The sequence below is a fragment of the Dendropsophus ebraccatus genome, chromosome 13 (assembly GCF_027789765.1).
Source record: "Dendropsophus ebraccatus isolate aDenEbr1 chromosome 13, aDenEbr1.pat, whole genome shotgun sequence".
NCBI classification, from domain to species: Eukaryota; Metazoa; Chordata; class Amphibia; order Anura; family Hylidae; genus Dendropsophus; species Dendropsophus ebraccatus.
In genome coordinates, this window is record NC_091466.1 from 29,543,157 (window position 1) to 29,571,127 (window position 27,971).

Consider the following 27,971-nt stretch of genomic DNA (forward strand, 5'->3'; position numbering starts at 1 on the left):
CAATCTGATTGGTGGATTATGCTGTCGGTTATTGGCGTCACCGAGCGACGTGAAGGTGCGCTGTCTGCCCTGAGCTGATGTGTCCCATACCAGGAAGTGAAGTTTTTAAGGAGCTGAACTGAGAGTGGAGCAGGTAAGAGCCGGGGGAGCGCTGGAGGGGAGTATATAGGTAATATATAGGTAATATATAGGCGCTGCTGTATGCTTATAGGCGGCGCGCTCCTGTCCTAGGCATGGCTATTGTATGTGTTTACATGGGCTCAGCCTGTGGATGTTATAGTACCCGCACCCAGCCTAGTACCCGCACCCAGCCTAGTACCCGCACCCAGCCTAGTACATGGTGCAGGCTCAGCCGGCGGGAACACAGGCAGCTATCACCATATCATAGTGTCATCACAACAAACTGCAGCCTTACTGCTCATCCCTCCATGGCTACTGGGAGTGGGCAGCCCATCCTGGCTCACACTGGATTACCCTATGGTGCCCACAGCTGACCGCACTGGATTACCCTATGGTGCCCACAGCTGGCCAGACTGGATTACCCTATGGTGCCCACAGCTGGCCAGACTGGATTACCCTATGGTGCCCACAGCTGGCCAGACTGGATTACCCTATGGTGCCCACAGCTGGCCAGACTGGATTACCCTATGGTGCCCACAGCTGGCCAGACTGGATTACCCTATGGTGCCCACAGCTGACCGCACTGGATTACCCTATGGTGCCCACAGCTGACCGCACTGGCAAATCTGTGTCCGCAATGCACATTCTGGGGCCTTTTAGCAGTGTGATCAAGAATCTGCTCGGTGCTATCTAATAAACAGCTCCAAGACTGATGAAGGAGCCAGTAGTCGGACTGCCTGGGCCAATCGGGTGTCAGTAGTCGCACTGTCAGGATTGTGGAGGGTGCCAGTAGTCTGTCTCCCAAGATCGGAGAGGGTGCCAGTAGTCTGTCTCAGGATTGTTGGTAGTGTGCCTCCCAGGATTATGGAGAATGCCAGTAGAGCGCCTACCAGGATTGCGGAAAATTTAGGTAGAGTGCCTCCCGGAAAGGCTGAGGGCTCCGGTAGTCTGCCCACCAGCATTGCGGAGAGTGCCAGTGGCCTTTCTTCTGGGATTATGGAAGGTGCTCGTAGTCTGGTTAAGTGTTGAGAGGACCTGTCAGACTATTTGGGTTTGACCGCAATCTCCGAACCCCAATGGGTTCCAACTTCTGCATCTGCGGGGAATCAAATGATGAAGTGTTCAGGTTTAGTGAACATTGCGGAACCCAAACAGTTTGATAGGGTCCACGGCGTGTCCCCCAGGCTTGCGGAGGGTGTCAGCGGCGTGTCCCCCGGGCTTGCGGAGGGTGTCAGCGGCGTGTCCCCCGGGCTTGCGGAGGGTGTCAGCGGCGTGTCCCCCGGGCTTGCGGAGGGTGTCAGCGGCGTGTCCCCCGGGCTTGCGGAGGGTGTCAGCGGCGTGTCCCCCGGGCTTGCGGAGGGTGTCAGCGGCGTGTCCCCCGGGCTTGCGGAGGGTGTCAGCGGCGTGTCCCCCGGGCTTGCGGAGGGTGCCAGCGGCCTGTCCCCCGGGCTTGCGGAGGGTGCCAGCGGCGTGTCCCCCGGGCTTGCGGAGGGTGCCAGCGGCGTGTCCCCCGGGCTTGCGGAGGGTGCCAGCGGCGTGTCCCCCGGGCTTGCGGAGGGTGCCAGCGGCGTGTCCCCCGGGCTTGCGGAGGGTGCCAGCGGCCTGTCCCCCGGGCTTGCGGAGGGTGCCAGCGGCCTGTCCCCCGGGCTTGCGGAGGGTGCCAGCGGCCTGTCCCCCGGGCTTGCGGAGGGTGCCAGCGGCCTGTCCCCCGGGCTTGCGGAGGGTGCCAGCGGCCTGTCCCCCGGGCTTGCGGAGGGTGCCAGCGGCCTGTCCCCCGGGCTTGCGGAGGGTGCCAGCGGCCTGTCCCCCGGGATTGCGGAGGGTGCCAGCGGCCTGTCCCCCGGGATTGCGGGGGGTGCCAGCGGCCTGTCCCCCGGGATTGCGGGGGGTGCCAGCGGCCTGTCCCCCGGGATTGCGGAGGGTGCCAGCGGCCTGTCCCCCGGGATTGCGGAGGGTGCCGGTAGTCTAGGATCAGGAGCAGACTCCAGGGATTAAACTTTTATGGCTGTCCCTGTCCATATATGTATACAGGGTGACGCCAACTGAATGCTGTCACGATGCCATGCGACTCCACCACTGCTCTAAAGGCTGTTAGCCATTTCATTGACAGTATAGTCACTATACTATCAGGGTTATCCTTTTGTATATCACCTTATATCTGTTTCTGGGAAAGCTGGGTGACAGCTAATATTTCTGCTATCAGAGACTTATGGGACACTTCCCATCTAGGTTGCATAGTTCTGACATATGACAATACTGGGTGGCCATACAAGTGGACTGGCTGTTACACGGCTTCCCTAGTTATAGTTATGGCCGTTCTACATGTGACTAATGTGACCAGAGAGGGCGGCTAGAAATTCTCTTTGCAGGGTGTCTGGGTAAAAAAGTAATAGATTTGCAGCCATTTCAAATGGTTTATAATGTGATTGTCTATAGTGCCCCCATATTATTGTCAGGCTCAGTACCAGTCCCAGTGTCCCTATAATCAGACTGCATTACCCCCATCACATAGTCATCCTCCACAGTTGCTCCCATGGCACAGACGCATTACCTGGAGATGAGTTACATGCTGCCTCAATCTGTGACAGTAAGCTGGCATGCGTTATAGTCATAGTATCTCTACCATCTTCCTTATAGTGGGCACTTGTGCCCCACATCTAATATGCCCATTAGTATAGAAATTTACGGTGTTACCCTCTCCTTAGTGTCCTATAGCGCCTTACTGATTAATGGGCAACTATGATTTTATTAGAATAAAGATGCCGTCATTTAAAGGGGTAGAATCTCTGTTCTTAGATGGTGGTCTCTTAGCATTTCCTCGCTATTCGAGGTTATTCTCTGCATGTCCTGAAATATTTCCTACATAAGGAAGTTCTCTCGAGTTAATCGTTTTATGAGAACGAGGGAAGAGACTGTAAATACCAGCTCGGCGTGTCCACCCAGAGAACCACACTGTGTCAGCTTTAGCCCTGTGCTCATATATTAGTGGCAAAATACACACATGCATGTCACAGGAAGCTGCATTACTAGCCCCAAATATATATCCCTATGAAGGTATGTTCCCATGTACTGTGTATGCTGCAGATTTTATGCAATCTGCATCACCTAATGTTTTTTATTTTTTTGCCAGAGCACCCGTTTAAGACTGACATAAGAAATGCCAGTCATAACAATGTATGCAAATGTACAGTATGACTTGCTCCTACTCCTCTCTTATTTATGGTCTTCATTAGAGATGAGCGAGTATTCGATCAAAACCCCAGTAAAAATTCGAATCCCCTCCCACCTTTAACCAATAACTATGGTGGTGTGTGGGACAGGCACTAGGAGAACGCAGGCAGTGAAAAAAAAAAAGCATCTGCATTCATTGGCTGGCTAAACCATGTGACCTATACAGTTATAGAATAGTAGATTTTAGAGTCGATCTCAGATGGGACTTGGAGCTTGGAGAGGGAGACAGTCAGTTGTTAGGTGACTTTAGGCAGGAGGGACCCCCAAAAGCCTTTGTTGGGGCTAAAATTATACAAAGAATAAATTTATCTAAAGATATACTGATATTACATTGTCTAGCAGCACATCAGTGTGTTAAGAGAGATGGATAGCTGGAGTACACTGTGAGGAATTGGCTGCAGTGTATCTGTTGGTATAGGGTATATGGCTGTATACTCCTTGTGTGCTAAGGCAAAAAATATAAGCGTGGTACTACTCTTCTGCGTGCTGTGCACCACATAACAAAGTCTAACGCCTGTTGCCTGCTGTAGGGCATTCGGCTACATATACGGCTGTATACTCCTTGTGTGCCAAGACACCCACACTACCTTATGTGTAATAAGGGCATATGGAAGTGGCAGGTGATTTTTTTTAAAAAAAATTTAAAGAAGACCTGTCTGACCGCAGCACACACACAATGACCGTGCTGTGTGATTTCCCCCTTGCCTATGCCATCTGCGGTTGTCATAGGCAACGTGATTTAAAGGGGTGCATGAAATTTATTTTTTTCCATGTTACGTAAAGGTTATATTGTGTTTGGAGTGTATAGTTGAGAGGCTGCAAAAGAAGAGCCAGTGGAGCCTCATTGAAGAGTCTTGAAACACAGTCTTACCGCTCGTACAGTAAAGAACCCGCGTCGATGCTGATGGTGAAATCTTCTTCTTATATGTACAGGATGCCCCCTTGTCATGGTTACAGACCTAGGAGTAAAAAGACCACTACAAAGATCTCTGTACTGTCCATTCATATATTTGTACATTGTAATCAGATCGCCCCTAAGACGTCTTTTTTCTAGCGTAAATAACCCCAAGCTTGATAATCTGTCTTGGTACTCGACTCAATAGTCGAAAATTTGAATATTTCACTACTTGCTCATCTCTAGTCTTCATTTATGAATTGCTCAAATATAAACCTTGCTTCCATGTTCCGATGCCATTCAGGTCCTGCCAGCGTTTTTATAGAAATAGAAATGGCATTTGTGAACTATTTTAAAGAAAAATTTTCTCTCTCCTCTTCCATTTAGTTCTGTGAGGTAAAGTAATGTTGATATAAAGCATGTTGCCGAGTTTCCTACCATCATCGTCTTCCCTTCATCTCTCTTTATGGTAAGGATGACCACTTTAATTCGGCGCGGCCGGCGCGGAGATGAGGGGCAGGACAGAAGGGCCGATTCCGATGATTCCAGCAAAGACAAAGATGAAGAAACCTCTGATGACTGTAAGGACATGAGGCTGACGCTTATGGAGGAGGTTCTGCTTCTGGGACTCAAGGATAAAGAGGTACCGTCTGGGGGGAATAAGTGAAGTTGGGAAAGAGAGATTGGTGGAAACTGGAGCTACTGAGTACTCTGTAATGTAATAGAGAATAGTAGTGTTTGAGAGTGGCACCACCATGTATTCCATGGGTGGCCATGGATTTCAGGGGTGCCATGTAACACTACATACAGATGCATGTGCTGGATGGGGCGGTAAAAGGTATAAAGTGATCATGTGACCCCTGCCATTCCACTGATGAAAAGATGAAGCATTCACATTGTTCATCTACAACAAGTCTCTTGTCTGTGTGTCCGGGTCTGGTACTGCAGCTCAGCCCTAGTCACCCAAATGTATCTGAGCTGCAGTACCAAAACCAGCCTTACAAACATTGGTGGAGCTGTGCCAGGTATTGCAATGAAGATAGTCTCTATTCCAAAGCTATTCTCAGTATATATCTCCTATGCAAACCAAAGTGTTTCCAAGGTAACAGACTACAAACAAACCCGGCGTAGTCCAATCCTGATTCATCTGCCATCGCTACTACTACTGTCTGTAGGTTATCAAGGAGAGAGGGCAAAGGGAGTGGAGTAACACAGAACTTGGAGACACATTGATCTGGACAGGAGCTGTATACTAGCAACGCTATAATATTTTTATCAGTCCTAAATGGCTTCATGTTTAAGGTGCATTAAAGGGGTTGTCCAGCGAAAATCTCTTTTTCTGTAATCAACTGGTGTCACAAAAATGATATAGATTTGGAACTTACTTTTAAAAATCTCCAGTCTTCTAGTACTTATCATCTGCTGTATGTCCTGCAGGATGTAGTGTATTGCTTCCAGTCTTACACAGTGCTCTCTGCTGACACCTCTGTCCATGTCAGGAACTCTCCAGAGCAGTAGCAAATCCCTATAGAAAACCTCTCCTGCTCTCCACAGTTCCTGACATGGACAGAGGTGGCAGCAGAGAGCACTGTCAGACTGGAAAGAATACACCAGTTCCTTCAGGACATACAGCAGCTGATAAGTACTGGAAGACTTGAGATTTTTAAATAGGTATCTTTCTGACACCAGTGGATTTGGAAAAAAAAATTCCCTTTTAACGTGTAAGTGCCCTTTAAAAAAAAGAAAAAAACTTGACATATCCTGGAGAAAGCAATAGAAAAGGTTGCAAAAGAAAAATGTAACCTTTCCAGATTAGAACTCTTGGAGCCTTATTGCTCAATACAGGTTGTGTTTTTTGTTCTTTCCATGAACAAGCGCTGCACCTGCTCCTCCGTCAGTGTGACCCAGTCCCGGGCAGGGCGAGGTGATCTGTGACAGCACACATGCCTCCACATACAGCCAGCAGGAATGTCTAACAGGATCTATAACACATTTATCTGAGCAGATCCACAGGATCCCAGTGCTCTAGATTTCTGCCAATCTCCTTTCTTTCTGACCGGTTTCTCCAGTTGTTTATAATTGATCATTCTTCTATCTTTTTCTTTGTGCATTGATTTCCTGCTTACTCACATGGCAGCCAGTCTAAGCAGGCTAAGCCGCATTGCACTGTATGGGGGATGGTGAAAAGGATGGACTGAACCTGTTATATGACCGATCTCTTTATAGGGGTTCACCTCTTAAAATAAACAAGAGACAGAACTGTCTGCTGAAGGGGGGGGGGGAGGGTATAAAATGGTAAAATACTGTGCCCTGTGGGGGCAGGAAAGACAATGACATTCCTTTTGGTCCCGTTTAGAAAACCTATTTTATTATCTGAAGGGCCATAAAGAGAGTCTCCCACTGTGGAGGATCTATTCTGTCCAGCATTGCCCAGATAGCCCATTGATGATATTAGGCATTGTGTAATTCTTTATTAGGCCTGTGGGGGTGCTGCAGGAAAGCGAAACAGTTACTACCAGGTTTCTCTTGGTCTTGGGGACCCTACTAACAAGTAGGGATTGTCCTAAGTGGAGGAGGCCACTGGTAATAGTTTTTTTTTTTTTTTTTACTGATAAGAAGAAATTAATGTTTTTTTTCCTGCGGCAGAATAAAAATGGAGGAAAAAAGTATACTTAGTGAGACACTGCTGCAGCCAGTTACTTGCTGAACAGACAGGTTTTGCTTCTAGCAGGCAGAAGAAACCAGTGGCAGATGACTATAAGAAGCCCTTTGAGGGTAGGTAAGTGTAGGTTTGTGTGTAATATTGTATATATACACAACTCCAGCAAAATAGAATATTCCTTAAAAGGTCATTGCCCTTTTATTTTCAATGTGCAAAGAGGCACCTTGAAAGGATCTTATGTGTTGTATACAGCTCAGCCACCACCACAGTGCCACTGTTTTCTTCATGACTGTGTCTGGTACTGCAGCCCAGCCAGTCAGGTGACTATGGCCCTAAGCACACGGACAGTGCCATTTGGTAGTGCAGTGAAAGGCCCACGGTGCACTGCAAAGCAACCTACTATGAAGTGTATAAAACCACATAAGTGCACAACACCGCAGCGTAGTAAGGAAATGTGTGATATTTTCCCCCGTCTTCATATCCTGTTTGTAAATGCTCCAATGACCTGGTGGCAGCCATCCAGCTTTTTTATTTAATATTTAACCAGATAGACGCTGCTCTGCCCTGTACATCTTAGTAGAGGCCGAAGAAAAAAAAAGCAACAGCAGCGCTGTGAAAAAAGTTCTGCGCAAGCCTCGTAGTACAGGAAAAGCAGAACCTAGCAATACATAAAAAGCAGAAGCCTAGTAGTATAAAAAAAAACTAGGACAAAAAGTATCAGCAGATGTCTACCAGGCACAACAAAGTCATACATAACAGTACTTAGAGATAGGTTGGGTTCACCCTTGTTACAGTTTATTTTCATCTGTTTTATGCAAAAAAAAAAACTGATGTATTTGTGTGCATCTGTTTTTTTTCCCCAATGACTTCAATTTAAAAAAAAAATAATAAAATTAAAAAACAGACCAAAATGCATCCATTTTTTTAGCGTACACAAAAACTTGGTAGACCACATTGTTGTGTACGTAAAAAAAAAAAAAAAAAAAAGATTCATTTGGATCAAATTTTTTATAATGGAAGTGTGGCCCTTGTCTAAGGTCTCTTTCTCCTATTTCGACTTCTACGAACTGGAAGGCTTGGCATTTAACTGCCCGTGTCTGGAGAAGGTGGAGGCAGTCCGAGGACTGCCTGGTAAACATGGATACAGCCTATGGCTGTATCCAGGTTTTCCAAGATTCTCTAGGGCGGCATCCAACTTATCCAGACACGGAGTGAAATGCTGAGCATTCCGGTTTGGAGAAGTCGACAAAGCCAGACACTTATAAAGTTCGCTCAACATTAGGGTAAAAAAAACTGTGGCCAAATGAGCTAAGAGTCAGTAGGGAAAAAGTACCATACCCGCAGGACACTTTTTGGCATGTCATTTTCCAGTGCGTTTTATAGTTTTGTATAATCCCAGCAGGCCCTGTGCTCCATGTTTTTCAACAGCATCATTGGTGTTTTTCCCATAGAATTCTATTGGGGGGGGGGGGGGGGTTGTTTAAAAATGTCATGTCTATACTGTGTCCCCCCCTCCTCCTCCAATTTTTCTGTAGAAATCCTTGAAGGTCATTGCCCTTTTTAACTCTGAAATTGCTGTGGCTGCTGGAGAGGATGATGGCAGAGGGATGCTCAGTGTCCCTCCAGTGCCCTGTGTCCCTCATTGTCCTCCTGCCATCATCCTCACCAGCAGCCACAGCCCGCACAGCTCTGGGAGTCGGGTTGTGACATCACCATTTTATCCAGGAAGTGACATCACCATGTTATCCAGGAAGTGAAGCCTTGATGCAGTAGTAAGTGCAGGAAAAAGCACTTTATGTGCATTTCCCGTAATAAGTGTATATTGGTGATTTATATAACTTTTTTTTTTTTTTGGGGGGGGGGGGGAATACAATACCTTAATAAAAATTTTTGCCAGACTTATCCTTTAATCTTGCTAATCCAGTACATGACTTGTACTGGTAATTATAAAAAAAAAAAAAAAAAAAAAACACAGGGAGAGACTGCCTATAGTCATTTATACTAAAATGAGAAAACTCCCGAAAAAGTTCTTAATATATCAGGTACCACAGCGGCTGCCTATGCTCCAGGCTTTCATCAAGCTAGTGTAGATTTAAGATACAATTTAGCATAAATTGTAGGAAGAGTGGTGTTGGTCATAAGCCACACCCCTATGCTGTAAGCACCGCCCACTTTTCAAGGGAGATGTGAACATTTAACATTTTTCAACTTTTTCATGTATGAATCCAGATCTGCTGCCTCCATAAAACTCCCCCAGAATCCTTTGCATATGGCGACCAGCTCTGTAATCTTATATCCTTTTTAATCCCATTGTCCTTTTTTATTTTTATATTCCTGTTGTAGAGTATTTGGGTGGATTATTTTAATCCTCTTTTATGACATTCTCCTATTATTAGTTTCCCAGTATAATTAAAGGATTATGATAAAATGAGGATGTTTTCTCGGACGTCCAGAGGCCGTTGCCTTATTCTATGTAATGTCATGCAGCAGGCTGAAGGAATTCATCACTCATAGAGAATGAGGTTGTCATGTTCTCAATGCAAAGTCTGTGAGTCCTGTAGATAAGAATGTGGGAGGCAACACTATATGAATGTAGTAGTAGGGAAGAGACTTCATGGGAAGTCATTTTATACTTATAGCTGGTTACCTAGTGCGAGGGCTTAGAGTCATGTACAGCCTTGACAAATGTTGGCGGCTGCCTGTAACCAGTGTATGTGGCTTCATCTGTGCAACAGTAAGAAATCCCTTTTAGGGTGCCTTCACACCTACCAGATCCACAGCGGATCTCACTTCTGCGGATTCGAAGCGAGAACCGCTGCGGATCCGGTACCATTCACCCCTATGATAGCACATATTCGCAGCGGGATTAACATCCCGCTGTGAATATTTGCTTTAACCCCTCGCTGTCCGCAGCCCCGCCGCCGCATCCCCCCATCCCCAGCCGCATCCTGCTCCCGCTCATTAGCGGGACCGGAGCCGGGAGCCTCACTGCAGCCGTGCCGCCGAGCAGGTACTTTATGCTCTCGGCGGCGGGCTGCTGGATGCGGCGGGGGATGGGGGGATGCGGCCAAGGATGGGCTAATGCGGCCGCGGGGCTGCGGACAGCGAGGGGTTAAAGCACATATTCACAGCGGGATGTTAATCCCGCTGCGAGTATGTGCTATCATAGGGGTGAATGGTACCGGATCCGGAGCGGTTCTTGCTTTGCATCCGCAGAAGTGAGATCCGCTGTGGATCCGGTAGGTGTGAAGGCACCCTTAAAGACTTTGTTCTCCCTCTTGGCTTGAGAGATGGTCATTCCCTTATTTCCCTGGTCCTTCCCTGTATACGTTACTACTAGAGATGAGCGAACCTGGAGCATGCTCAAGTCCATCCGAATCAGAACTTTCGGCATTTGATTAGCGGTGGCTGCTGAAGTTGGATAAAGCCCTAGGGCTATGTGGAAAACATGGATACAGCCATTGACTATATCCATGTTTTCCAGACAACCTTAGGGCTTTATCCAAGTTCAGCAGCCACCGCTAATCAAATGCCGAACGTTCGGGTTCGGATCGACTCGAACCCGAATCCGGTTCGCTCATCTCTAATATATCAGCCTCACATTTTGAAAATTGATGACCACATTTTGAAGATGACCACATTGAGATGTGAATCCAGCCTATTTTTATAGTGAAAAAAGTTTGCGTCCGACATGTTGGATATACGTGGCCCCTTGTCCTGTACATCATGCTACATCCCCAAGTTCTGTGCACAGTCCATATGTATAGACCATGTGCTATGGGACAGAGTTTGGGAGTCACGGCATCCGCACTTATTATGATGTTGGGAGCTCTAGAAACTGTTCAAATCTTCATGCTACTGTACTGACACAGCCTAACTTGGATTGCTTCATGTACTATGCATATAACCTGCTGTTAGTTGGCTGGGTCTTTTGTGCTATGGATACGGTTCTGCATCATCACAACAGCATGTGAATAAAGCCCAAGTCATATTTGTGTGTGTTTTTATTATTATTATTATTATTATTATTATTATTATTATTATTATTATTATTATTAATATTATTTTTCTTGCACTGACTCTAACCCCTTAGTATAAGGGGATAGGAGAATCTGCACACAGACATGTTCTTGCTCACAATGTTATGTAGCCAATTGTACAATAAAGTTATGTGGTCACTGTTATTACAGCCGGTCAGGAGAATTCTAAACTCGGCCCATTCTTACCCATCTCTGTGTCAGGCGACTGAGAAAGTCGCGTAATGTACGTCTCACTCATACAGTTAAATGAAGTTCTGACCTTCGGATCTCAACATGGCGACTCTTTTGCATTTGCAGTAATTTTTTTCGCCAGCTGGTTCACACCACCCTGTGAGTGCTGAGCTGATCACTTTTTTTTCCATATACATTTGTGTGCTGACAATTTCTTTCAAAAGATTCCTCTGAATAAAATGGCTATTTGTCGCTCAAAAGGTCTTAGACCTATCAGTGGTGATAAAACAAGGCTGGGCTAGTAAAAATGGCTGAATTGTCTCGGCCATTAACAAGAGACTTAATGGGATTCCAGACACAGTTTTAGAATTTAGAATAAAACACTAGCAGAAAGGAGGAGGGGGAGGGGGTGACCAGACTGGCTACAAGACAGTTTATCCTGTTTTCACGCCCACATCCTCGCCTTATAGGAAGGTCTTGGGTTTGTATATCCCGTAGTCGGGTGGAGATGGTATAAGATAAGAGCTCGGCCTACTTCACGTTTTTCTATTATTAGTGAGTGTCAGACCTGCGGCACAGGTAAGGCGAGTAGAGCGAGATCTAGTCACGTCAGGAAAGCTGCAGACCCGTATTGTATTACAGTAGGAGTTCTTACAGGATAGATGTATCCTTACCTCATACTGCTGGAGGGAACCAGGGTAAGCCTGTGATATCTAATATGGAGACCATAACACAATATATTACTTAATATTTCCCATTTATTTATTTTTATTTCCTCGGTCATAATCTACATTTACAATGTAAACTCAGCCTATGTAATGTTAAGGGGTTTATCCATGTTTAGAAAAACAGGTCAGCCTCCCCCACCCCCCTTTGAAACAGCGCCACTCTTTTTTTTCCTCAGCTTGGGTGTGGTATTGCAGCCCACTTCCATTAAAGTAAATGAAGCTGAGCAGTAATACTGCACATAACCTGGGGACAGAAGTGGTTCTGTTTTTGGATAACAAAAACCCCTTTTAAAGCGAATGTACCATTAGGTGTTGCTCATGAATAGAACTGTCCACGTGTCTGTCGATCTATCTATATCTGCGGCCTGGTCTATTACCAGGCATCGGCCGGAGGAGAAGAACTCTAGGCGGGCCGGCCCACCCCCAGTGGGAGGAAGGCCCCCCACCCCCCCACCCCTGACACGGCTTCATCAATGGAGCCGCATAATAGAGGGGAGGGGGTTTCCTCCCACTGGTGGCGGGCCGGCCTATTCATGCAAATATCAGAAAAGTGATGTACTGTTGGTGTATTTACCTATAAGAGAGTGAGAATATGTATGCAGTCCTGTAATGCATGAGGGCACAACTATGATAACTGTACAGTAATAAACCATGTAGCTATATACAAAGGGATAACAATCTGTCATGCAATAGACAATAAAAGTTCCTGCTCGGTGACTGTGTGCAGAGATAAGGAATGGATATATATTATGATATATGATCTCCGTCCATCGCGGTGTGGTGTATGGCGGTTCAGTTACACGCATCCACTGTGACGTACGTGACACCTGCAAGCATTAGACTATTGTATGAATATTTGAGCTCAGAGTTCATGCCGTAAGTGGCGTCTTCCATGTCAGGCACACCCCAGGCAAGGAACAGCATTTCCCTGTCATTGTATAGTGACAGGCTCCTGACGCTGTTCTGACAACCCCTCCCTGTGAAGTGTACAATGTCACCGGAGCCACAGAAATAAGGGTGGGAATTTACGCCAGTCAGTCTGTAGTCATGTCCCTCATGTCTGGCCGTGGGCTTATTGTCAGCACTAGGATTCTTTAAATATAAGAATAAATGTGTCTGCAGTAAGCTGCTGAGCTCCCCCTAGTGATGAAAAACAATCATCTCACTTTCTGGCAGTGTTAAGTGGAGCTTGGAGCCCTTTTCCTAAAGATAAGTTGTCAGAGCTGTCTGGCTACTGCTTCCACCTCCTCTTTCCATAGAGGAACGCCATTCCGAACGTTTGTGTATGGGGAGGTCGGATGAGATTGATGTTGGCCAACAGCAGTTGAAAGTGTATGGCCGCCTTGGGCCTGTCGAGGATTAGAAAAACGTAGCCGCTTTTTTTCTTTTTAAAAAAGTATTTTCTTTTCATTATTACACACTTAGGGTGGGTTCACATTACGGAATCCACTCGGATTTTGTTGCTAGTATGCGCTCACGGCCGGTCGCCTTTCCACCAGCTCCATAGACACCATTCTATGGGTGGGCCAATTCCGCTATCCGCCAAAAGAATTGACATGTCAGTTATTTTGGCGGAACACTTAATCGGCCCCACCATAGAATGGTGTCTATGGCATGGGCAGATATGCACGCCACCGGGAACGGGTATGAGCGCCTGAATCCGCCGGAACTTATCCAGGTGAATACCATAGTGTGAACCAACCCTAATTCCATTCACTTCAGTGGAACTGAGCTGCAATACCTCATACACACTGAGTAAAGGGTGGCACTGTTCTAATCCTGGATAATCCCAAGAGAGTCCTAGAAGTCTTTTCTTCCGTTTTTGGCTTACAAAAATTAGGGTCCCATTCTACATGCGTGTTTCCATGCTTAGGGCAGGTACTGAAACTGCTGCCTGCGGACAAGATCTCACCCACAAGCAATGGTTAAAGGGGATGTCCAGGCTTAGAAAATCCTAGCCACCTTTTTTTTTTTTTTTTTTTTTCTTTTTTAAGAAACAGCACCTCTCCTGTCCTCAGTTTGGGTGTGGGTTTTGCTGTTCTGTTCCATTGAAGTGAATGATGCAGCTGATTTGCATTACCACACACAGACTGACAACAGGGGTGGCGCTGTTTTTGCAAGACTTTAGCTGTGCTTTTTTGCTTTTTATTAACCTGAATAGCTGTTTTGCTGGATAAATCATGTCTTTGTATGTGGACATTGCTTTGTCTGTCCACTCATTGCACAGTTCTGGACCACCTAAAATTTACTCCTCTAATGGTGGTTTTACACAGAGCGATAATTCGCACGATTAACGATTTTGAATGAACGATGTTTTTTTTATAACTATCAGCGTTAAGACGGAACAATACATCGTACGGAAAAATCGTTATGCGATCGTTTTGCGATCGCTTAAGCCTATCTCACACACAGGTGAAATCGTTGAAAGACTGTTTACACGGAACGATCTGCAAATTTTTTGCGAATGATCAACGACGATTTGAGAACTTGTTGAAAGATCAAAATGAACGATTTCTCGCTCGTCGCTTGATCGTTCGCTGCGTTTACACGTACGATTATCGTTCGAATTTGATCGCTATTGTGCAAATTCGAACGATAAATCGTTCCGTGTAAAACCACCATAAGGATATTATAGCTCAGGCTCATTGTCGCCCTTTAAACTCACATGCCCCTGGGAAGCTGCATTAGGGGTAACGTTCTCCTGAGTGCCATCCCAGTTGTAGTCTATGGAAGGCAGCTGAGTGGAGGGGTTCGGGATGACGCAAGTCAGTTCCCTGCTTGCTGACGGACACATCCGGGACAGGTCGGACACATCTGCGAGGCTTGGCACATACGGGTTTTGCAATTAACTTGAGGATATTTGCATAAGCAGAGATGTCCACTTAACTCTTTACCTACCGAGGCCAGAGCTGGAAAGTTTCTTGCAGCTTTTCCTTAATGTTTTCAACTTCTACTTGTTCCTTATATCCCTTATTAAGGGTACAAACACACACACACACCGTATACGCAGCAAATAGGCAGCAGATTTGATGCTGTGTTCAGTTATTTAGATCTAATCTGCTGCGTATTTGTTGCGTATTTGCTGCATATCGCAGCAGTAAATACGCTGCGTATACAGTGTGTGTGTTTATACCCTAAGGGTATAAACCCACACACCGTATACACAGCGTATTTACTGCTGGAATACGCAGCAAAAACGCAACGAATACGCAACAAAAACGCAGCAGATTAGATCTAAATAACTGAACTCAGCATTAAATCTTCACCATCAAACTGCTGCGTATTTGTTGCGTATTTGTTGCGTATTTGCTGCGTATACGGTGTGTGGGTTTGTACCCTAAAGCAGCGTTACAGCATCATGGCTGACTGCAGCTGTTGCCGTACAAGACATTTTTTTCTTTCAAATTCTTTTTATTGATTTTATTTTATTTTTTCCCTAACAATATGAAATTACAGAAGTGTATATAGAATACATGTTACCGGAAAATGGACACGTGAAGATGCAAATAGCATAACTCAAGTGTAATATCGAGTGTATACCAGGGAATTTGTCAGTAAATGACAATAATAGTGAGGTGACGCATACAAATAATAATAATAAAAAAAATGATGCTAATAAAAAATAAAAAAAACCTGTAGCCTAAAAAATGTATAATGGTAGTGACTGTAATATTAAGCAAGTATAAATTCTTGGATACTGAATATTAGAACATGTAAGAGGTGTCCAATTCCAGTGTCCAATAAAATATCTATCAATCTATATTTAACACTGGTGGCCAGCAGTTCTTTTATCAGCCACAGAGACCATATCCAATCTAAATGCCAACTATATTAAAGTTGTGAAATCTGTAGACTTAGTGGGGGATTAAGGGGGTATTACCTAACTAATATTTTTTTTAAAGCTTTTTGTCTAGCTTTACCATACCAGTCAGACCACTGCTTTTAGAGTTGAGTGCTGGGCGGTAACCTTGACAACAAGCTGACAGTCATGAGTGCGAAAGAGCAGCATATCAGCAGTAGGAGGCAAGTTTGCTAAACTAATATATTTTTAAACAAATTACGATTGTATAACTATGTTAGTTGAAATGGAAATATTCCTTTTAAAAAGAATGTGTCATCAGACTAAATGACTGACTGTATAGATGTTTTTATGTTAAACATATTTTTTTAAAGAATTTTTGTTGACTTTTTTTTTTTTTTTTTATTTCCCATTTTTCTATCTATATTATAAAATAGTCCTGATATCTTGCCGTTTTCATTCTCGTCACTGGGGCTAAAACTAAGCTGAGACTTCCAGTTGTGTCTGTAGTAATGAGGAGTCTGCTGTAAAGTGATCTGTGCAGCATCATGTGACATCAGAAGATAAAGGAGACAATAGCAGCTCCCTGTGGAATGACCTCTTCAGTATGCTCAGTAATGTTTCACATTCATCTCAAGGGGACTGAGTGTGTCTATTGTCTATGTCCATGAGCCTTGCTGTAAAGTATGTCACTAAATGCTGTTAAGAACAGTCCAGACATTATGACAGCCCCCCATAACAATGAACAAAAAGTAAAATTTTAAAAGATTACAGTGAGAAAATAGAAAACGATTAGAATAAAAGAAAACGCAAAACACATTCCCTTTAAAGATTTGGTGGAAATAATTAATTGGATACAGAAGAGTTTATTGAGGGGTGAGTTGCAGAGCAATGTGTCATTCACGCGTTCCATGATTGCAGCCCATTCATAGGCGATGTGCTGTGGACCAGAATTTAGAACTCCCGGCATCTCGATGAAGAATGATGCCGGGAGCCCCATATTTACAGAAAATGCGAATGCCCCCTAAGTCTTGAATGGGGGGGGGGGGGTCATACCATCTGCAAACAAGTTTATTGGTATACATTTCTTGTGTATTACACACACCTCAGCTTCTTTGAGGCGACTACTGGGATCGGTAATAGGTAGCCTATAGGAGACTGAAGTACAATAAAAATGTGAAACCTGTTCTTTAATATGTACTGAGATATGATACTTGGAGGTGTAGGAGTGTGAAGAGTGGTCATGGAGACCTTGTGTATACATGACATTTCCTCTAGTCACACTACGTAGGATGTAGATATTGTTATAGGGTGGATTCTCCTCCATGACATCATTTTCCTGACAGGGATCAGAGGGGGGCATGCTGACATCACATTGTGGCCTCAGGCGTTGGGCTCGGCCTAGAATATTAATTGTTTTCATGTATTTTATGTCCATTATATGGGTTTTCTTCTTCTTGAGAGTGTCCTTTAAAAAGATTATGCAGGATTGGAAAAACATAACCACTTTTTTTCTGTAAACAGCACCACCCCTGTCCTCAGTTTGGTTGTGGGATTGCAGCTTAGTTCAATTGAGGTGAATGGAGTCAAGTTGTTATACCACACACACAACCTCAGGACAGGTGTGGCGCTGTTTTATAAAAGCAGCTGTGTTTTTCTAATGCTGATAACCCCTTTAGGAACTGCATAAACAGAGCAATAGCAATCCAATAGTTCCAACAAAGGTGACATTTCGAGGGTAGGCAGTCAGAACGCTCTGGAGCTCTGGGAAGTGATTTCCATAATGACAATATTAGGGAATGGCAATATATTCACTTCTATAATAGGATTGCCAGTGAGGCTCTACTGCTTTACTGTCATAAAGAAGGTTCCAATCTTAAAGGAGTTATCCAGGATTACCTCAGGGGAAACATAGCCTCTTTCTTCTAGAAGCAACATGACTCTTGGCCTCAGTTTACTTGTTTGATTGTAACTTGGTTCCATTGAAGTTAATGTCGCCAAGTTGTAACACTACACATAACCTGGAGGTAGCCGTGGCGCTGTTTTTGTAACAAAGCAGCAATGTTTGTTTCATGCTGGATAACCCCTTTAGGGGAATAGCCACTAGCCAGGTCATATGTAACAGGTGCAAATCCTACCCCATGGCCCCTAATTTCTCTGAAGCTGGGTTGGCCAGGGGGAGTTCTGCCAGGTGGAAAATTATTATTTTTAACTTGTCTAACGACAGTGACTCTTTATACACTAGGTCACTTACTGATGACACATTCCCTTTAAATCCTTAAAGTATTCCATTTTACTGTGATTTCTAGTTTTTCCTGACATGTCTTGTTTTGCTGCAGGGTTATACATCTTTCTGGAATGACTGCATATCATCGGGACTACGCGGAGGTATCCTCATCGAGCTCGCCCTCAGAGGACGTGTTGTTCTGGAACCGGCCACTTTACGAAAGAAACGTCTCCTAGACAGAAGGGTAAGACCATCTATTCTTCTGCAAGTGTGAACACTGCCAGTTACTGTAGATGTTTATAGGTTCTCCTCCCAAACAGGTAAAGGCCCTATTACCGTCACGACCGATAATCATCCCGTGTAATAGAAGGCAACGATCAGCCGACATGAACGATGTAGCAATATGCTGCTGTCGCTCCGTGGAATAGGAGTGGCAGCTGCAGACCACCGCTATCCTCTATGGGCTGCCCAGACGATCTAGCGTTTACCCGGGCAGCCTCCCCTGCACTTACCCGCTCGTTTGGTCCTCCAGTAACCCTGTGTAATAGGGGCTAAAGTCTAAGGGTCCATTTACACTGAAAGATTATCTGACATATTATCTGCCAGGTTTGAAGCCAAAGCCAGGAAAGCATTAGAAAAGAGGAGAAATCTCAGGCTTTCCTTTATGACCTGATCTCTATTTATAGTCTGTTTCTGGTTTTGGCTTCAAATCTTTAGCAGATAATCTGTCAGATAATCTTTCTGTGTAAATGGACCCTAAGTGAATTAGGGTAAGCTGCAATACCAAGCACAGCCTGAGTACAAAATGGCGCTGTTTCTTTTTCATCCATTTATAGTTTGAGTACCTGTCACTAAAAATAACTTTTTACGTCATCCAAATTTTTTTTTTTTTTTATGTCATTGGACATGTCAAAAGTTACTGATCTTAGCGGCTCCTCCTGCTGAGACTTGCCATGAACAAGAGATATAGTTGGTGAGAACAGCAGCAGCGTGGTCATCATTGTGGCCAACAATGTAGATAGACTTATTGTTGTAATTAGCTGTTAATTTGATAGGGCCATAGAGTTGATGGCACGATTGCCTTTCTCCCTCCCCAGCTATATCTCCTGATCACAGCGGGTCTCAACAGTAAGGGTCCTATTAGACACAGTTTTTATTATCGGCCATTACACAGGCCGACTATCGGGCAGTGAGGACTGCACATCACACGCCACGGCCAGTGACTGGCTGAGCGGCCACCATTGGCAGCTGTCTTGGCCATTGATTGGCTGAGATTGGCTGTCATTGCAAAGACCAGAACAGAAGGCAGAGCTGCAGACAGCAGGGAAGGCCTCTGAGGACACCAGGAAACATGGTAAGGTAAGTTTATATTTTATACTACAATCATCAGCCGTAACCCAAGCATCACTATTACACAGAGCGCTGCATGCTGTTGATTTTAGATCTGGACCAAAAGAAACAATCAGCTGATGATCATTGTCATTGGCTGATTGTTCGCTCTGTTAGGGTCCATTTACACAAAGATTATCTGCCAAAGATTTGAAGTCAAACCCAGGAACAGACTATAAACAGAGATCCGGTCATAAAGGAAAGCCTGAGATTTCTCCTCTTTTCAAATCCATTCCTGGCTTTGGCTTCAAATCTTTGGCAGATAATCTTTCTGTGTAAATGGACCCTTATGCTGCGTTTACACAAAACGATTATCGGGCGAATTTTCGCGATAACTATCGAATTCGAACAATAATCGTACATGTAAACGCGGCGATTGATCGAAAAATCGTTCATTTTGATCTTTTAACATGTTCATAAATCGTTGTTCGCAAAAAAGTCGCTGATCGTTCCGCGTAAACAGTCGTCGCGCGATAGTCCGGCCCCCCGCTCATCCGCAGCGCCCTGTGCCGGCTCGATCGCCACCCCCGCTGCCGCTCTGATCTCCACCCCCGCCGCCGCTCCTATCGCCACCCCCAATCGCCCCCCCGCTCCGATCGCCGCCGCCGCTCCGATCGCCCCCATCGCCGCGGCCAAGAGCATACGTTACCTGCTCCGCCCAGCAGGTCTTCCGACATCCCCGGCTCCCATCTTCAGTGCATAGATTGGCTGAAGAGATGAGCCGGGAATTTCAAATGGCTCCCCTTCAGCCAATCAGTGCTGCCTTGCATTGCAGCGGGGGGGGGGGCATCGGAGCGGCGGCCGGGGGGGGCGATCGGAGCGGTGCGGGGGGGGCGGGCTGGGCTGCGGGCGCGCGATCGCAAAACTATTTTTCCGTACGATATATCGGACCGTCTGAACGATGATCATTGTAAAAAAAAATCGTTACTTCGAAATTGTTAATCGTACGATCGGGCCAATTATTGCTCCATGTAAACTTAGCATTACACAGAGCGATAATCTGCGGAATCTGCCTGATTCAGTTGTTTATCGCTCCGTGTAATAGGGCCCTAAGACCTGCTGAGGTCAATAACTTTTGACATGTCTCATGTCAAAAGTTATTTTTAGTGACAGGTACTCTTTAAATTGAGGGAGGGGGGTTACCTGGAAACATACTTAGGGTTCCCAACAAGATGGTTATCATCGACTCCTTTATCTTTATTCTCTATTTCGGTATTACATGGTGGTCATTCGAAAAAAAAACAAAGAAACTAACTTGAAATGTGAAAAGTTCTGTCTCTGTAAGGATGATGGTATTTAGAAGCCAAGGTGTTAACAACAAAAATGCAAAAACAAAAAGCGTCTTTGGCCTTAAGGAGTTAAAAGGTGCCTGAAGCCTTAACATTTCCTGTTACAATGAGCATCTTTAAAAATGGTTGAGTAAACGGTGTTATCTGGTATGTCAATAGAGGGCAGGCTTCCAGATGTTCAACACCACCCTGTGAAGCCGAGTCAGATCCTAACTCACTAGTCACCAGGTGGATGCGACACTTCTTAAAGGGGCTACTAAAATCCTGCAGTCAAAGGAGAGAACATCCGTCATCTAATAAGCCAGACAACATGATATGACACTATTTTCCAACACAGACTGAAAAGAGAGAACCAATTGAAAAAAATTAATTTTCTGCCTTAGTTGGCTGATAACATGGAGCAATAACTTGTATTTGATCTTCCTAGAAAGGAGTGTGTGTCACATGTGAGGGAATAGAGATGTCCAAGTAGCAACATATCACTCGTATCCATCCCTCCCTATATTCCTTTTTAGGCTTGATTATCAGACATTCTGGACTATCAGATGCCGGACTGTGTTAGGGAATCGTTTATAATGTGTTTCTTTAAGGGGTTGTCCAGGATTACCCCAAAATGGCCGCTTTCATCTACAAAGAGTATAGAAATGTAGAAGATTGTCAGCACAGAAAGACCACTGGGTCCATCCAGTCTGCTCTTTTAGTATTTCCCTTCTTATTATCTTAGGATCGATAGATAGATAGATAGATAGATAGATACCAGGCAGGTTGACATTCAGTTATTGTAGATTTACCTACCACATCTGCTGGAAGTTTGTTCCAAGTATCTACTACTGTTTCAGTAAAGTAATATTTTCTCACGTTGCTTCTGATCTTTCCCCCAACTAACCTCACTGTGTCCTATTTTTCTTGAGTTCACGTTTTTTTTCTAAAAACACTCCCCTCCTTTCCCTTCTTTCCTCCAGACTCTACCGATTCACATCCTTTAGTCTTTCTTGATATGTTTTATGCCTGACACCCTCCACCATTTTTGTAGCCTGTCCACAGGTTGTGTGTGGCATTGTAGCTGAATGAAATAAGATGCAATACCACACACAACCTGTGGACAGTTGCGGCGCTGTTTAACCCTGAACAAATCCTTTCATATAACATTTAAAGGAGGAAGTTCCCATTGTCCGGATCCGCATGCTTGGTATATGTGATAACGTGTGTGTATATAGCCTGAATTTCCCCCCCCCCCAGCTGTCTTAAGACTCTGCTAATCTGTAAGGGTGTGGTGTGGTGTAGTGACATAAGGCCTGGTATTTGCTTTGTGTGCACTGCCGCGAGTTACTTCCTGTACAGTAATATCACCTGTCCCATAGACTACATCCTGGACCCATCACATGGTGGGACAGGTGTACGAGACCCTGTGAACATGTAACCCAGACCAGTAGACCAGTGGTTTCAAGCTATGCAGAACTACAACTCTCAGCATTCCCTGACCGCCACAATATGCTGGAAGTAGTAGCTTTATAACTGCTAGAGGGAAACAGGTTGGATTGGTTCAGATTTGCTTGGGAATCACTTCTGCCTCTAATGTCTTCCACTTGCTTCCTAGGTGTTACTGAAGTCAGAAGCCCCGACAGGAGATGTTTTATTAGACGAGACCCTGAAACATATTAAGGCAACCGAACCTGCGGAAACAGTACAAAGCTGGATAGAGTTACTCACCGGTGAGATGCCCTGGGGTCATATAACATCCATCAGAGGGGGTTCTGGGGCTATAATATTGATGCTTGCTCTTAGTATAGACCATCAATATCTGATCAGGCTGCTTCCAACCTGGGAACCTGGAGGGGATGTCCCTCTCCATAAAATCAACTTCTCAGCCTTCGTTTTCTATCCAGGTTCCTGGTCAGATATGACAGTCAGTGTATAAGTCTGCTAGAAAAGTACATCTGGATCCCTCAATCTTCAGGGACAGTATATAAGACTGTGAAACTGAGTTTGGTACCTCCACTTCTGGCAACAGCCGTATTTTTCAGTTCTTTATTTGTATCAATGGTAAAGGGGTACACCGGTGAAACTTTTTTCTTTCAAATCACCTGGTGTCAGAAAGTTATATAGATTTGTAATTTACTTCTATTGAAAAATCTCCAGTCTTTCAGTACTTATCAGCTGCTGTATGTCCTGCAGGAAGTGGTGTTTTCTTTTCAGTCTGACACCTCTGTCCATGTCAGGAACTGTCCAGATCAGTAGCAAATCCTCATAGAAAACCTCTCCTACTCTGGACAGTTCCTGACATGGACAGAGGTGGCAGCAGGGAGCACTGTCTCGGGCTGAAAAGAAAACACCACTTACTGTAGGACATACAGCAGCTGATAAGTACTGGAAGACTTAAGATTCTTCAATAGAAGTAAATTACAAATCTATATAACTTTCTGAAACCAGTTGATTTGAAAGAAAAAGACCCCTCTAAAGGGAAGTCTCTAACCTGAAGTTATTTCCCTGTAGCGCAGGACATGCTGAAAATAAAAGAAATTTTCTTACCTTGATCCTCAGCGCCATTTTGGGAAATCCTTACTTTATTCCATATGCAAATGAGATGGTTTGGTGCACAAGGGGACTACAACCCTCAGGGCACTGATCCATTCCGCCCTTCTAATGTTTCATGTTCTGCGGTGTTGTCACTGCAGAGCGCCGCCCCAATATTCATCAGGAGGGGTGAGTAGGCCAGGGCAGATCCAAACCTCCTCATTTGCATGTAAAATAGGGTCAACATTTCCTCAAAACAGTGCTAAGAATTAAGGTAAGAAAATGACCTTTCTCCTCAGTGTTCTGTGCACTATGGAAACACAACATCAGGTTGGAGACTTTTTTAACGTGTTATTTTCCCTTTAAGTCTGATTCTGGCATCACTGCACCATCTCTGCCTAAAGGGGGACTCCAAGTTAAAATGACTTAACATCTACTAACAGGCTAGGGGATAAATGTTTAGTTTCCGGGGGTACCCGCCTGTTGGGACCCTATGCCATCTCCAGAACAGGGCACTAAGTGTTTGCTGCCCCATTCATTGTCTATGGAGCTGCCAGATAATGTCTTCAGCAGGTTCACAGGCAATGAATAGAGCTGCAGCATCCATAAGCGGATGGCTGCTCATTTCACAATGAGTCTGTGCCTTGTCCTGGAGATCGTGTGTGGGGTCCAAGTGGTTGGTCCCCCTTCAATATTGCACTTTCCCCCTTCTCTGTGGATGGGGCATAAGGTATTTTACTGCCGTATACCCATTTTACTGGTCACTGGTGAGCAAAGGTTGCAGAACCTCTTCTTTATTAAACAATGCACTAATCCCTAGCACAGGACCGACGGCCAGCTCCTAGTCATGTCAGTCAGTTGCGTCTGCTCCTGTGTGACATCAGGGGGCACCCAGCCCCTACACTGTAGGCTGTATGAATTATGATGCAGGGAGTCCCATAAGAGTTCAGTCCATGATATACAGTCAGTCTTGCAGATCCTGTATCCCAGACTGAATCTTGTATTGTAGGGGAGACGGCACTTCTGTAGTGGTGGTGCTCGTGGTGGGATGGCGTCCCAGACATAGTGGATAAGAAAATCCCGGCACTCACCTAGTGACCTTATGCTTGTTTTATTATGTGCAAAACATCATAAAGTACAGGAGGACGCGTTTTGGCATATAGCCTTCATCAGCTCCAGGTGATGAAGGCCATATGCCGAAACGCGTCCTCCTGTACTTTGATATTTTGCACATAATAAAACAAGCATAACTTGACTAGGTGAGTGCTGGGATTTTCTTATCCATATCCCATACTGAAGACAGACATGTGAATCCTGAGGATTTGCACAAACTTGGTAACAGAATTGCAAGACATGAAACCCATAAAAGTGCTTTATTACACTACACCCGGACAGCATGGTTCACACTGCAAACAGAGGTAATTTGCTCGTCATTATATAACAATAGAGCTGACAGTTGACGGTACCTCGGCAGGTCATGTGCAGAAGTAGTGACGCCGGGGGTGGCTTCAACCATCAACTCTATTGTTACTTAAGAAACAGCATTACTTTTGTTTTATGGACCTGGAAAATCGCTGAGTTTCCAGTGCAAAATGCTGTCTGTGTGTAGTTTGATAAATTGTTAGAGCAGTTTTTTACTGGGCACTCATCTCTCCATGTAATAGGACAATGATTTTTAAGTCGAAAAACCTAATCGGCCAATGAACGGGCTGATCACTGGCCCTATTACACAAGGTAATAGCCAATTTTTGGCCGATTATCAGCCTGGGTAATGGGGTCTTTAGGCATACACCTTCAATAACTGACGGCTGAACGTTAGCCGACCTTTATGTCTCCCCTCCGACCCCTGTCCTCCCCATATACAGGAATGTTCAGCCCAGCAGAGGGATTCTGTGCTGTCTATGAGGAGGGGAGGGTTAAGCCACAGCCAGAGACAAAGGAGTCTGTTGGTGATTTTACATCATCCCCGACCCCATCTCTACCAACGTCTTCTCTTGGTGGCCAGGTGAATGAGCACCATACCCACTATAAGTGGTGAACACGGACAGCTACAGTATAGGATGTATAGTGACCTATAATGTTCCATTATCCTACAGACTGATCTACCTTCCATTGATAAGGGGCACATTGAAGTCTGTGCTTTGTTCACATTAGGCTCATGTATAGAGGCTGGTCTATGGATTATGACCATATATTTCCAAACCCTGGTGGTTGTGTTTATCTGCTCATTTCCTGTTATATAACATATTTTCCTTTAATTCACTGATGGTAATTTCAGAGGTTATATTTGATTCATAACCTTTATCTGCTTTAGCGTCATTCACGGTTACTATTATAAAAGAGGCACTATGGTAAAATAAACCTTTTTATATACTGCTGGGCATGATGTAAAAAAAAAGTAAGTAAGACTGGGGAATCATACCGGCGAGGACACAAGCATCTTATAAGATGAAATGAATACAATAATTTCAGGAAAAACTTTGACCAAAGTTGTAACATATCAGCAGCATAACCATATCACCTGTACATTGTATCCAATCTACCAGTAAGCGTGTCCGTGTTGGGGCAGGGCTCCACGTCCTGTCCCAATTTCAAAAATGAAAGCCGACTAAATAAATAGGTGGATAGAAATCTTCTCCTTTTGATATGAGGAGTCAGAGTGGAACCTTTCCGCCCGGCTCCATCATCGAGCAGTGTCCTGTCTCGGCCAATGAGTGGCTGAGTGAGCAGATCCTGCTCCAACTTCTTGTAATGGAAGCAAGGAGAGGAGATGAGCTGCAGGGGACCAGAGTAGGCCAAAAAAAATTTTTAACGTTATTTTTACATCCTGCCTAGCAACATAAAAAAAAAAAAAAATATATATATATATATATATATATATATATATATATATATATATATATATATATATATATATATATATATATTTTTACTTCACCAGAATATTCCTTTAAGTTAGATCATTTCCAGTATAATAATTAAATTTAAAAAAAAAACAACCTTCTTGCATTACATTTGACATTTTATTTGATTTAAATAGGCGAAACGTGGAACCCATTCAAGCTTCAGTACCAACTCCGGAATGTTCGAGAACGCATCGCTAAAAGCTTGGTGGAAAAGGGAATCTTGACCACAGAGAAACAAAACTTCCTGCTCTTTGACATGACCACCCACCCTGTAACCAACACCACAGAGAAGCAACGACTGGTGAAGAAGCTGCAAGAAGCTCTTCTAGAAAAGTGGGTGAACGACCCACATCGTATGGACAAACGGACACTGTCCCTGCTGGTACTGGCCCACTCCTCTGATGTCCTGGAGAACGCCTTCTCCACTCTGCCAGATGACAAGTATGACATGGCTATGAACAGATCCAAGGACCTCCTAGATTTGGATCCAGACGTGGAAGCCATGAAGCCCAACTGCACAGAAATGATCTGGGCCGTACTGTCAGCTTTCAACAAATCTTAAGATCAGTGATGGGGAAGGGGATACAAATCGGATGAAGAATTCACCCCTATCGCTGTCCAGGACATTCAGTGGGGTAGGAGGGACACAGAGATTGAAAACTTTGCTTGAACATGGGCTGTGACCCTCCACCCCCATGATACTCTTCCATCTGCTACCCACATCTCAGAAATGCTTGGTGTGTTGATCCAGTTCATAGAAGCAGTGGGCTCAATACATTTTTTTTTTGTTTAGTTTTTATTATTATTATTTAGAGCTTAATAGTCAGTAAATAAGGGTTACTTGAAAACCAAAACCTTTTGGAGTCTTCAGTGAATCAAGCACCAGTAATACCAGGGTATGGGGCACTGTACATTGGTACGGCTGGTGCACACCACCACCTGCCCTTTCCTGATTCGAAACTCTTGGCCAGTCCTGGTCACTAGTCAGTGACTAGTGTATGTAGTCAGTGTCATGTTTTCTATGATGAACACACAATTTCTGTAGACTTTTTGAAGGATATGTATGACTTGCACAGTGAGGACCCATGATACATACTGTATGCTTTTTAATTTTTTATTTTTTTTTGCTTTTAGGTAACGAGACCGCCCCTATAACTTTCTTATTATTATTATATTATAATGTAACCTTCATACAGCGAAAAAAAAATAAAGCGGTCTCATTTGGAACACTACATTGAGACCTTTTGTGATTTATTTACGGCCTTGTGGCATAGATGGGGCCATTTGTTATCCAGGGGCCCTGGTCTACTGGCTTTGTCAGTTACCTCCCATGAGTCACGTTGACCACCACCACCACTCATTTGTGAGACCACCATCATTGTAGGTGTTCTCATGTGGACGCAGTACTGATCCTTTGGTCTCTGAGCTGACTTTTCATTACAGTTATGGATCACCTTTACGGTTAGTAGTTTGCAGGTTCATGATAAAGAGTCACATTAGCATTACAATGAACTCATGACGTTCTAACGCTGGGATGAAATGGTAAGGAGCGACATGTGCTGACCTGATCATATGACCTGTTGCATTGTAATGGGGTTCACATTTTAGTTAGGTTTTTTTTTTTTTTTTTGCTATGTATTGGAAGAAACATTGAGGATTTCTTTCATGAAGCCTTGTTTTCAGACTATTATATCATTACTATTTCTATTTTCGTTTACTATTATATATTCTTTAATTAGATTTAATATTACTGTACGATCGAATACCTTGAAAAATATCTTTTTTTTTTTTTTTTTTTTTGTAAATTTTCATTTAGGGAATGTTTTATGTAGGCAGCCCGGATTATGCCTTGAATTCCAGGGCCTCAACATGGAAGTGGCTGATGAGTATGGTCTGAATGATGGAATAACAGGATAATAGTGTATACAGGACCAAAGTGATGATGTATTTGTTGTGTCTATGAATTATCTTTAAAATAAAACTCTGTATATTATTTTAAA

At 44.3% G+C, this 27,971-nt stretch overlaps 1 protein-coding gene across 1 annotated transcript; it reads left to right on the forward strand.

The window, feature by feature from the left end:
• Positions 1-2: 2 nt before the first annotated feature.
• GOLPH3L (golgi phosphoprotein 3 like) lies at positions 3-27,971 on the forward strand. The gene is made up of 5 exons (XM_069949263.1): positions 3-133; positions 4,721-4,889; positions 17,986-18,117; positions 22,149-22,263; positions 26,106-27,971. The coding sequence occupies exons 2-5, from the start codon at positions 4,722-4,724 to the stop codon at positions 26,531-26,533; spliced, it is 843 nt and encodes a 280-aa protein (XP_069805364.1). The 5' UTR covers positions 3-133; position 4,721; the 3' UTR covers positions 26,534-27,971.

What these genes read in the sequence shown, in the direction of transcription:
- GOLPH3L (XM_069949263.1), top strand. Translation starts at nt 4,722, where the DNA reads ATGACCACTTTAATTCGGCGCGGCCGGCGCGGAGATGAGGGGCAGGAC. An exon ending in TGGGACTCAAGGATAAAGAG is followed by an intron (nt 4,890 to 17,985) that starts GTACCGTCTGGG and finishes GTTTTGCTGCAG; the next exon opens with GGTTATACATCTTTCTGGAA. An exon ending in AACGTCTCCTAGACAGAAGG is followed by an intron (nt 18,118 to 22,148) that starts GTAAGACCATCT and finishes CTTGCTTCCTAG; the next exon opens with GTGTTACTGAAGTCAGAAGC.